The 11908-nt window shown below is 38.0% G+C and overlaps 2 protein-coding genes and 1 pseudogene across 2 annotated transcripts; 2 read left to right on the top strand and 1 right to left on the bottom strand.

The window, feature by feature from the left end:
* Nucleotides 1–1954: 1954 nt before the first annotated feature.
* LOC104815190 lies at nt 1955–4268 on the top strand. Its single transcript, XM_010543505.2, has 3 exons — nt 1955–2214; nt 2291–2599; nt 3256–4268. The coding sequence occupies exons 1-3, from the start codon at nt 2083–2085 to the stop codon at nt 3985–3987; spliced, it is 1173 nt and encodes a 390-aa protein (XP_010541807.1). The 5' UTR covers nt 1955–2082; the 3' UTR covers nt 3988–4268.
* A 1756-nt stretch (nt 4269–6024) lies between these two features.
* LOC104815192 lies at nt 6025–7502 on the top strand (annotated as a pseudogene).
* Nucleotides 7503–8769: 1267 nt separating this feature from the next.
* On the bottom strand, nt 8770–11603 carry LOC104815189 (probable thylakoidal processing peptidase 2, chloroplastic). The gene is made up of 6 exons (XM_010543504.1): nt 10611–11603; nt 10180–10248; nt 10008–10076; nt 9772–9858; nt 9593–9660; nt 8770–9323 (listed from the first exon to the last, which is right to left on the bottom strand). Exons 1-6 carry the CDS (start codon nt 11301–11303, stop codon nt 9200–9202), a joined length of 1110 nt encoding a protein of 369 aa, XP_010541806.1. The 5' UTR covers nt 11304–11603; the 3' UTR covers nt 8770–9199.
* Between the last annotated feature and the right edge of the window lie 305 nt (nt 11604–11908).

Below are 11908 nucleotides of genomic sequence, written 5' to 3'. Positions count from 1 at the left end.
GATATAGCAGTATAACCCGAAATCTCTATTCCGAAAAATAAAAATAAAAAAATATGCAATCTATATAAGCATATATATATACATAAAAATATTAAAAATTAAATATGTATATTTATATATTTATATATTTATATACTAATTTAATATTTAATATTATATATATGCATATATAGATAGATATATTCTACCTATATATAAAAAATGTACAATATATATGCAATATATACACAACTATATATATATTAAAATAATTGTAATTATATTATAAATAATTAAAAATATAATAAACATTTCAAAATTCATATATATATATATATGCATAAAATAGTAACTATTAAATGTATATATATGTATATGTATATATTAATAAATATATACATTTAATATTTACTATTTTATGTATATATGTTTATATATATATTGTATATTGTATATTTTATTTTTATTTTTATTTTTAGTTATTTTTATTTTTATTTTTATTTTTATCTGATGTGACATATGACGATGAGTTGAGTCATCCACCACGATCAGATTAATCGTTAGTCGATTTAACGCCGTTTAACGTTAATGAGATTTTTGTTAAAAATTTACAAGTTCATTATTTTTTGTGTCAAAATCAACGAGTTCATACTTAATTTGGAAATTTGAAAAGTCCGGTATTAATATATCAATTATCCCCAAATTCGGTAATTGTTTTGGAATTTTTCCTTAACAATATCATTATTATTATTATTTTAAATAATTTTTTTGTAGAGATCTAATAAAAGAAATATCGGGACCGTTCATATTTTTTCAAATCTATACAATATGTAGACAACAATACTCATATTTTTTTCACAATTTTGCTTCTTTATATTGTTTTTATGTACAATGATGATTTACAATAATTTATGTTTACAACTATATTTTTTTAGGAAAAAATATTTGAAATTTTCTGAACTTATAATTTAGTGTAATATTAATTGTTGAACTTGTAGATGCACCTATTTATTCTAAAACCTATATTTTTGAATATAGTAATTCTTGAACTTGCATATTTGAACACAGTAATTCCTAAACTCGTATTTTTTAACACAGTAATTCCTAAACTTTGTTTTAGTCAATTAGTAGTATTGACGATTATAGAACTGTTAAACAAGTTATGAATTACTGTGTTAAAAAATGCGAGTTCGGGAATAAATAGGCACACCTACAAGTTCATGAATTAATATTACACCGAATTACAAGTTTAGGAATTTTTAAGTATTTTTTCCATTTTTTATACATCAAACAACTAATCTATAACATTTTTAATTATATTGACATCAACAAATTTTATAATAAAAATTATAAATAAAAAACCTAGTTATATATAAAAATCGAATATGAATCGAACTTAATCATATTTTAAAACTGAATTCAAATTGACTTCAAATTGAACGTAATCCTATATTCGAAATGGAATCGAATCTGAGTTGAACGAAATCCTATATAGAAATTGAATTCGAATTAAATACGAATCGAATATAATCATATGTAAAAAACGAATTCGAATCGAATACGAAACGAAGATAACTCTATGTCCAAATTTGAATCGAACCCGAATCGAACAGAACTCTAGTTTGAATTTGAATCGAATCCAAATCAATCGGAATCCTAGGTGAAAATCGAATGTGAATAATATGAATCAAACCAAATTTTTAATAAAAACGAATCCAAATTGAAACGAACTAAATCCGAATATGTTAATTAAACAATCAATTAAAATAATTGGGTCTAAATGAGCTAATTGGATTAATCCAATCCATTTGATTTTAAAGATAATATTATTGGGTTGAATTAACGTCATCCATTAAGTCTACTAATCCAAACGGATTGACATTAAATAGGTTGATAATCCCTTCAAGGGCCGTTGTAGACATTTTTTTTTTGAAGATGCCCCACCGGTGCGGTATGAAGCACGTGGATGGGTAAAATCGTCATTTCATTAAATAAAATCACAAGGCTGTTGTCGAGAGATCGAACTAGTGGCGACGGATCGAACTAGTGGCGACGACGGCGACCACCACCGCGAAACGAAACCGAAAACATCGGCCGCCGAGGATGCTCCGTTCACCTATCTGTCTCATATTCTCTCTCCTCATCCTAACCCTAACCCTAACCCTAACCCCAGTCCTCGCTCTCCATCCTTCATACCCAGACGAATTCAACATCACATCCACGCCTATTCTACAGGTAACGATCTAACAATCTCCGATGGTGTTTCCATCTTCTTCTTTGAAGATTGATTGGTCGATTTCGTTCTGTTCAGGAAGTGTTGAAGGAGATTTCTTCGAGACAGAAGTGGAACGACGAGGTCAGGTTTTCGAAACTAGAAGTGAAGAAGATCCGGGTAGGTTCCGGTCGGAGCTTTGAGGTTCAAATCCGGGTTGGGAAGAGCCGATTTGCTTTTGTCTTCCCCGACGAAGTTTCTGCTTGGAGAAGTGTCCATGGAAGAGATGTGAAGTTGGAGAGTATGGTGAAGGAAGTTAATTCAACTACGGTTCTCGATCCGGTTGCTTTGGAGGGTCCGTTTGAGCTTCGAGTCGCCGGCGATGATCACCTATCACTCTCGTTACCGGTACGGCATCTTTCTGATTGTTGTTTTTATTCGAAAGGAGACTTGTAGTGAATGAATGGGGCAATGGTAATGATGCTGCTATTGCTTGGATTTCTAGGAAGTAATGAGAAATTTAGACCTTTGGTGGGAGAATTCCACGGAATTTCGATGTTTTTGGATTGTGATGTAGTTCAGATGATAAAATGGTTGCTGTTATAAGCACTCTTGCTTGTGTTTTATGAGATTTGGGATTTGAGGTGTAAGGTTTCTGCTTCTAGTCCTGCTTTCGTGGTGATGAATCTGCGCACCGCTGTGGCGACAGTCTTTCGAAATGTGAAAAATTAAGAAATGTCGGTTTTTGTTCAATTCAGTTCTTGGGTTTTGATATGATCATTCATTCCTTTGACTGAATTAGCCATTCATCTTGGTTTTATCAAATGCTTAAAGCCATTGCGTTCCTTTTGTGAATCCTTTGTAGAGTAGTGGCTGTAATTGTCTAACCAAACACTTGTTATTTATAGAAAAATATTGCTTTGTTCTCAAGGAAAAAAACCATCTCTCGAGTTTTTAGCTTCACTCTTATCTAATTCTTTTGTGGAAATAGTTTTGAGAAGTGTCGGGCTTTGTTTAGATGTATTCCTGGTTGCTGATAATTGGGGCTTTTGATTTGCTCTTAGATGAACATTTCACACACTGGTCTGAAAAGAGTCATCGTCAGCGAGGGCATCTCGGTGGAAGTGAGGAAAGCACAAGGAGTCTCCCTTTTCCACTCATCACACCAAAGATTCCCAGCAAGTGAAGATAAAGAGAAACCTTATTCATGGTCATTTGATAGTTCTATGTGCGTGCTACTGCCTCCAATACGGATCGTAGGATCAGCATCGCTGGTTGCGCATAGGACTTTGAATGCTGATTCGCAAATCAAGACTTTGTACTTATCAGATGACACCATTCGGTTGCTTCCAGAAAAATGTTACAACTCTCGTGCGTACCTGCAGCCTCGCTCTATCGATCTTCTTGGCTTGAAGATTGATAGGTTGGAAAAACTGCTGAGTTTTCTTGGGAACAGAAGCCGCCAAATCGATCTGATGGGTTCTATGACAGCAAAATTAAAGGCATCGGGTATGTTACGGTTCCAGTTGGAAATTGAGAGAGGTATCGAGAGTACGAAATCTCTGCTCAACAAGACAGCAGAGTGGAGAACAAAGCCTAAGGTCGAACGGGTTTGGTTTGAAGTAACCGCAAAAGTGGAAGCCGAGAAATTGAAGCCAAAGACGGTGAGAAAGGTAGTTCCTTTTATTGAAGTGGATACCGAGGCATGGAGCAGTTTGATGTCGAACATATCGTTCACTAAGTTCCCGTCATTACTTGTTCCTCAAGAAGCTCTGACACTCGACGTGAAGTGGTAGCAGAAAGCTTGTAAGTAATCATTCGCACAGCATCTTTTACTCCTTTTTTTTCCATTTTTTTTCCTCGTTTATGTTGGTTGTCTCTTCTTACAACCTTTGTTGTGATCATAAGATGAACTAAGTAGCTCGTTTGGCCTTGTACGTAGTTTCAGTAAGTTATAAGTAACACGAAAATAGGTAAAGGATTTGTGGGTTTTGTTTCGTGATTGTGTATAGATTGAGACTGATGTATTCAGGGATCAGTTTGGATATTGGTCCAAGTTTGGGTTGGTTTTGTGATATGTTGAATCTAGGGTTATAAATTCGGCTACCAACTCAACCCGGGATTGCAAAAGTATCCGCAAGGGTACGAATCAGTTGTATTATCGGGATCAAACTCACGGAATAAATCGAGTAGGAATAGATATCAAGTATAAAGATGAAATAATGCAAATAAACTAAGCTAAAGGATTCAACAGCAGACAAAGCAACCCAAGATTGGTTGATTCAACCGGCAAAGAAGGGAGTAAAGTTCCTTCTCAACTCGGGTTCAAGTCCTCACTTAGGGAGAGTCATTCACATGGATTTACCCGGTTCTCCGAGAGATGTGGTCAGACCAAAGATACAGTGAATTTCCGGATTATCAACAAAAAAAACAGCAGACAAGCATTGCGGGTTCGAGAACAAGCAATACGTGTAACAATTGCTAATGGATTTTGAAGCTAAGTTATGATGATTTGTTCGAGGGAATAGAGGAAGATAAACAAACAACTCCCGATGCGAAGTTTACTATCTAAGAATAACTTGTCAACCTCCCGTTCTATTCAAGCTACACTCAAACACATTATTCAAACTCATCTTAATTCCAAACTGTATCCTAATTTTCGATATTTTCACAAATTCAACCTATGAACACTTCCGAAATCAATCTCAACCTCACGGTCTATTGATCGAAATCTAAATTCATTCAAATACCTTTCATAGATATCAGATTCAAACATCAAAAACATCGTTCAACGCAAGTAAATAGCAAAACCATACATGTAGGCTAGCACCCTAACCCACAACAAATGGTAACACTCGCAACTAGTCATGATTACAAAAACAATAGATAAATAAGAAGGAAATCAAAGATAAGAGAAGAAGACGGCTTAGCCAATCCCTTGTTCTCTAGCTCTCTCTTCTGTTTTTCCTACTCCTTTATTTAATTAAGGACGTATAGGGTTGAGGTTCTAGGTCAAGATCTTAATGGAAATCCCGAAAATTGCAAGCTTTCTATTTTTGTTTTTCTCTCAGGACGACGTTCGGACGAACCTTAGGGCGTTCGGTCCGAGCTAGGATGTTCGGCACGGGCCGAGTCTTTGAGCAAGATGCTGAAGCTCTGACACTTGGCTAGACTACTCTTACGTACGGTGCAAGGTGGGGAATGGCGAAGTCTGTAGTTTCTGGTATGATTCATGGTTGCCTCTTGGTCTTCTTATCTTGGTGATTGGGTTTACGGGTCCAAGAATGTTGGGAATCCCTCTGGATGCGACGGTTGTGGAGGTGGCTTCGAACACTTGCTGGTGCATCTTCCCGGCGCGCTCAGATGTGGCACTATCCATCCATCAGGCTATGATTGTCCACCCTCACCCCAGAAACAACATTACCGTTGATCAATTTTATTGGTCGGAGGCCCATCAAGATGCTCACTTCACACCGTTTTCAACCAAGAAAATATGGTCGCTGATCTTCCCATCTCCTACACGAGTCCCCTGGAAGAATGTGGTATGATTTGCCCGTTTTTCACGACATGGCTGGTGATTAGGAACAGATTGCCAACACGGGATAGGATGGCTTCCTGGGGGCTAAACACACCGACTCACTCTGTGCACTATGCAGGGATGTGGATGAAACTATTAGCCACCTGTTTTTTGAGTGCTTTTACTCTTCGCCTTAGTTCGAAAAAAGCCGCCTAGGGCGCGCCTAGGCGGTCGAGGCACATATGCGCTAGAGAAATCCCATCTCCATTCAAAGGCAATGCGACGGACATGAAGCGGGCAAAGGCGCGCCTCTGACATGCGGCAATTTGAAGCGGAGACGTGCGCGTCATCTTACAAGGGCGCAGAAAAAGGCAGGGTAGGAAATAAAAAGGAAAAAACAGTATCGACGAAAAAAAGGGAAGTGAAAGGATTAAAAAAAAGGGAAACGGCAGTTCCACAAACAAAAGAATAATTTGAGAAAGATGATTACGTCAGAAGAGTGGAATGGATCAAAATGGTTAAAAGAGGCGGGGGGAAGGAAAACAGCAGGATTTCTTTTGCAAGATTCCTTTTGGAGAAATATGTTATATTCTCTCAAGTTAACTGCACCTCTTGTTAAGGTTCTTAGGATTATTGATGGGGATAGAAAACCGTCAATGGGTTATATGTATGGAGATATGGATAAGGCCAAAGAGGCTATTGCTACAAATTTTGGTTCTGATGATGAACAATATAAGGTAACATTTGAGTATATTGATAAGAGATGGGACTGCCAACTTCACCGACCTTTGCATGTTGCCGGCTATTTTCTAAACCCAAGTCTCCATTATGGTAATCCGGATTCTAATTGTGAAGAAGTTATGAAGGGTGTATTTGAATACATTGCAAGATTATCTCGTACCGCTGAAATGGAAGACAAGATTATAACAGAAATGGACACATATAAATCAGCGGAGGGTCTTTTCGGTCTACCTACGGCCATTAGATCAAGGAGCACACGTTCTCCAGGTATTTTTTTAAAAAAAATATAAGTTATTATAAATGATATATTTTTATATATTTAGAAATATATAAAATGTTTTTTTTATTTTTCTATCTTTAATAGCAAAGTGATGGTCTTCTTTCGGATCTTCGACTCCTAATCTTCAAAAGTTCGCCATAAAAATCCTCAGCCTCACTTGTAGTGCTACAGGTTATGAGAAAAATTGAGGTATTTTTCAACATGTAAGTACATGTTCCTTTTGTTTGTTGACAATAACATACATTATTTTGTTACCAAACTATTAATTTATATCTTTTTTTATTTTTTTAGATTCACACCAAGAAGAGAAACAAATTAGCACAAAGTCGACTCAATGACTTGGTTTTCATTAAATACAATCGTGTTTTGCAACGCCGATACAAAATGGAAGACACAAGTGATCCCATTCTTTTGGATGAAATTGATGAAAGCAATGAATGGTTACTTGAAAAAATGGAAGGCAATTTGGATGACGATGATTTTGTGTTTGATGATGATGATCGCCTCACATGGAGTCAAATTGGTAGGATAGCAGGGGCTTACGATCCGAGTTATAATACTAGGCGTTCAAGTTTAACAAATGTACAAGATGGTCCCGCTCTTTCCTTTCGGATGAATAAAGGAAAGAGTATAGCTATTGAGAACACTTTGACATTGATGGATGAGGAAGAAGAAGAAGATATTGGTAAAGACGATGATTACGACGAAGATGAACGTTATGATCATATTGATCTTGATTAGATATTTAAAAAAAGACATTGATCGATGTTTTGGATTTTTTATTTCGGATTTTATTTTTTTGTTTGATGATTTTGAACATTAATATATATTAAGTATTTTAGATTTGGATAATTTATGTATATATTAAACATAATATTTAATATATCTTAATAATATTTTTACAAAAGCGCCTCGCACACAGAATGCATGCGCTTCGCATCGCGCCTCGCACCTCGGATTTTAGAGACCTCTTGCGACTCTATGCGCCCCGTGCATTTTACAACCAAGCTCTTCGCATATCTGACCGGTAATCTTGCACCAATCCTCGATATCGCCACCAACGTCTCATGGCTTGGCTGAAACCTTGACTTAGTTGAACTCTTGCACAGGTCCGTAAGATATAAAATACATGATCTTGCTGCTTTTTCAGGCCTCGATTTATGTGCTATGGATGCAGAGAAATTCGAGGATTCATCGCTCGGAATCTCGCTCGTCTGAGGTGACCTGCAAGGACATCATCCAGATTACCCGACGAAAGCTATCTTCGGTTCGGGTGGACATATTGGCTCCTGCTACAGAGGACTCGATGATGACCCGATGGATTCGTTACTTCGATCATCTATGATTTGTGTCTCTTTCATGTTTTTTTGGCTATTGTGATTGGTTGGTAACATTTGAAATGTTGTATTCACAAACTCTCTTCCTTATACTTGGGCTACATAATAGAATTTACCTTTTACCAAAAAAAAAATAAGAAAATCATAGGAAAAGTTCGATATGCTTACATTTTCCATAGACGACCCAGCTGTAGTACCTCGATGATGATTCTGCTTGGCAAGACATTTTCTGACTCTCGACAAGTAAACGGAGTTTTGAATGAAAACAATTTATTCAAGTAGATTTCGACTTTGTTACACCACGCCGTTCGTAGCTTCTCGTTTATTACGAATGTTTTTGAAATTCAGATTATCGCATTTTTTATCTTTCAACTTGAGACATTTTGATTTTAAAAAAGTTTCAGATTTTGATCTTTTAACCATTTTCATTTTTTATTTTCGATTGATCATGCGTACCCCTGAAGTCTAATGGAAGTTTGAAGCGTATTTACGATATTTCGCAATAGTCAAGTCATATTTGAAATAAATAGATTCCGCAGCCATTTGATTTTTTGTAGTCGATCAACATAACTTTAGAGTAAAACTAAAGTTGTGATCTTGGTTTACCGACGTTATATATTTTAGCTTTAATTCAATTCAATTTTTATAAATAAATTGTTTTAATTCAAACGCTCCAATTAATTTAATTTAATTGAAATAAAGATATCCACAGCTATTACTATGTTCACACATCAACCACAGAACTGCAATGAACAGTTTAACAGACAAATTAAACTTTCAATACCAACCTCCCACAAATAATTTTCTTTTTCTTTTTGGTCGACAGATGTTCAATTTCTTTTTTTTTCTTTTTTTTTTTTTTTGCATTTTCCCTTTACTTTTCATATCATATGCGGAGGGATAGAGAAAACCTTATGTCCGGTTCAGACAAACCGGGAAGATGCATTAAAAAACCAATGGACGACGAGAGGGCGTCCTTTGAAAATCGCCAAAGCACCATCCATGGAAGCTTGACCAAAATGGTTGGAGCAGCTTCCTCTCTTCAATTTCTGTTTGAACCCTAAAAACCCAATTCACTTCAGAGATCGATCCGACAAATTGATCATAGCAAAGCTTTCATCTGCATTTGTCTGTCACGAAACCTCAACAGCACTTTTTGTAAGAACCGGGTCAGGGTTAATGGTGTCGGATACTCTGCTTGGAGGCCAATACCGAAACACTGATCTACCGACGATGTTCTCTACCGGGAGTGGACCCCTGCAAATACATTCCGGAACAATGTTAGAGAATGGAATATCGATCCAACTTATATACCGCCTAAATGTTTTTCTAATTAGGGTTGGAGCCGTATTTTCCTTTCTGTTGGTAGTTTGGTACTTTGGTCCTAAATCCCATTCTATTGCGCTTTAGTCAAGAATCAAACTGGATCTTCTTGGAACCATCCTTGAGATTTTTGAGACCCAACCAGACCACCTTAACAACAGACATTATGATTCTTCCAAAGATATCGGCATTTAGACAATTACCAGTTATGAGAATCGAGGCTCTTGTTGCGGTTGTCTCCTAGAACAAAGACGCACCCTTCAGGGACAAGCTACAAGCCAAGCGGAAAAAGCCATGTCACCACCAACAAAGCTTAAACACAACCTCGGGTATTGCATTTGGATAGCAAACAGAAAGAGGAAGGTGTGAGTGAGTTGCTCACCACTGGTTCCAACTCATATGAAAGTGGTTCCAACACAAAATCTTCTTCTCGAACAGTGCCGTTCACAAAGAGCTTCCCGTCACGGACCTACAATGACATTACGTTGATGGGTTAGAAACTGATACAGAAATTAAATTGAAAACTTTCATTTTGAGATGTCTTGCAACTAATATTAGGGGGGTAAACACAGATTCCATAGGATAAATAAGAACAATCCATCGGATATGAGAGCTTACTTCGACACAGTCACCTTCTTTCGCAACTATCCTCTTTATGAACACATCATCAGAACTGTAACCCCATTCCTGCAGAGTCAAGCAGAACGTAAACCCTTTAGTTTAACCGACCGACACAAAATACCACAGACAAGAAGAAAACTGTTCCATAAAAAGATGATCTGAAACCTACCTGCAAGATGGGAGGAGCCTTAAAGATCACTATATCCGAAACCTCGGGCTTCCTGAAAATATATGAAACCTGACCGACACCAACATAAACAGAAACCATCACTCAACATCATCAGTGCAAAGCCGTGATTAGCAAAGCAACCAAAGAGTGAAACCGATAAACAACTAAATCCCAATTACAAGCAGAAGACACATTCCAGATATCGTTAGTGTAACGACTAGCCAGCCACAAGTAACTCGCCACCAGAATTCTACAACTATATCAAACCAAGAAACGCCCTATAGGACAATAATCATGACCCTAGAAACTAACTTTCACCCGACCCAGAATCTAGAAACCGATTTAATCCAATCTAGTTCAGTCGTGGAAAAGACAAACTTTTAACTCCCGAAATTTACGTTTCGTAAATCAGAAACAGCCCGGATTATTACCTTCTCTGCAAGAATTCGATCACCCACATCTAAGGTCGGGTACATAGACATGGACGGGATCGACTTCGGCTCCGCCAGAGCCGACCGGAAAAGCAAAGTCACAGTCATCGCCGTGAAAGCTGCCTTCGCATCCTCCGAGCAGAAATTCAAGAGCTTGTTGACCCATCCTACACTCTTCCCACCAAAATCCTTATCATTCAGCTCCAAATTCATACTGACCCCTCTACACGCCGTCGTTCCTCCCCTGTCAACATCATCAATATCCGGCGACGTCGTTGCCGGATTGTTACACGGAAGCCACTTTGACCCTTGGAGGAAGGGGATGATAGACGAGGCCTTGAAGGGCGAAATTCCCAAGACGCTCATCCCCGAAGACTCGGGAGCGCCTGCCGTTGACTTCATGATCGAGATCAGACCCATCACAAGCGGGCTCTGGGAATCTTCTCCGAGAATTTCCCTCGCGATGGTGCTGTACATGGAAGCTGGTCGGAACCGGGATTTGGATCCGGTGAACCACGGTTTGGAACCGGGAGACTTGTCCAGATCCGTCTTCTGGTTGTGTCCGAAGAGTCTGGGTCGGACAAAGCACTCAAGGCAGGAGCGGAAGTCGCCGGTGCCGACACGAATCCCGGCGGAGGAAGCGAGATTCCGGGCAACGTAGCCGGAGTAGGTGAAAGTAACTCTAATCGCCATAACTGCAAACTTGACAAAGAACTGTAAGAGGTAAAGGTAAATTGTTGTGTCGTTGATCAAGAGGGTTTTGGTCCAATGAAGACCTAGAAGAACAAGAACGCCATTTCTGATTAATCGATTAGTTAATCGGAAACGGGATCGAGGAATTGACAGGGTCTAGTAACGCCGGCGAGATAACCGAAGACTATTTCGCCGGCGAATTCGGATTCCGGCGACAAACGATCGAGCGGACGAGAGAGAGAGAGAGAGAGAGAGAGAGAGAGAGAGAGAGGCTAGGACGCAAGGTTGTTCAAGGTTCACGAGGAGAGGAACAAACGCGGAAGAAAGAAAATGTTTTTATGTCCTTTAAAACGACGACGATTTCTTCGTTTCAGAACAACCCTTGCTGCTTACATTATTCACGAAAATGCCACTGCTTTCATTCTGTCATTAATGCATCACTACCACCTTAAGCTGTCTTAAAACTTCTATATTAGTGATGATTATTCATATTTACTCCAAATTTTACTTGGTTATTTCAAATTTGTTTGATTTGTGAGGAACTGAATCTAAAAAAAATATATCAAATTGAATTTGGCTTGAATCGAAATCCAATTTCATTCAAA

Source organism: Tarenaya hassleriana, unplaced genomic scaffold (assembly GCF_000463585.1).
Source record: "Tarenaya hassleriana unplaced genomic scaffold, ASM46358v1 Cleome225, whole genome shotgun sequence".
Classification (NCBI taxonomy): domain Eukaryota; kingdom Viridiplantae; phylum Streptophyta; class Magnoliopsida; order Brassicales; family Cleomaceae; genus Tarenaya; species Tarenaya hassleriana.
Note: the sequence above shows the minus strand (reverse complement) of the source record. Positions and strands in the feature narration are given on the sequence as shown.

Coding starts and splice junctions, on each gene's coding strand:
- LOC104815190 (XM_010543505.2), top strand. CDS start 2,083: ATGCTCCGTTCACCTATCTGTCTCATATTCTCTCTCCTCATCCTAACC. Junction 2,215..2,290: donor CATCCACGCCTATTCTACAG/GTAACGATCTAA, acceptor CGTTCTGTTCAG/GAAGTGTTGAAGGAGATTTC. Junction 2,600..3,255: donor ACCTATCACTCTCGTTACCG/GTACGGCATCTT, acceptor ATTTGCTCTTAG/ATGAACATTTCACACACTGG.
- LOC104815189 (XM_010543504.1), bottom strand. CDS start 11,303: ATGGCGATTAGAGTTACTTTCACCTACTCCGGCTACGTTGCCCGGAAT. Junction 9,661..9,771: donor CATATGAGTTGGAACCAGTG/GTGAGCAACTCA, acceptor CTTGGCTTGTAG/CTTGTCCCTGAAGGGTGCGT. Junction 9,324..9,592: donor AGCCTCGATTCTCATAACTG/GTAATTGTCTAA, acceptor ATGTATTTGCAG/GGGTCCACTCCCGGTAGAGA.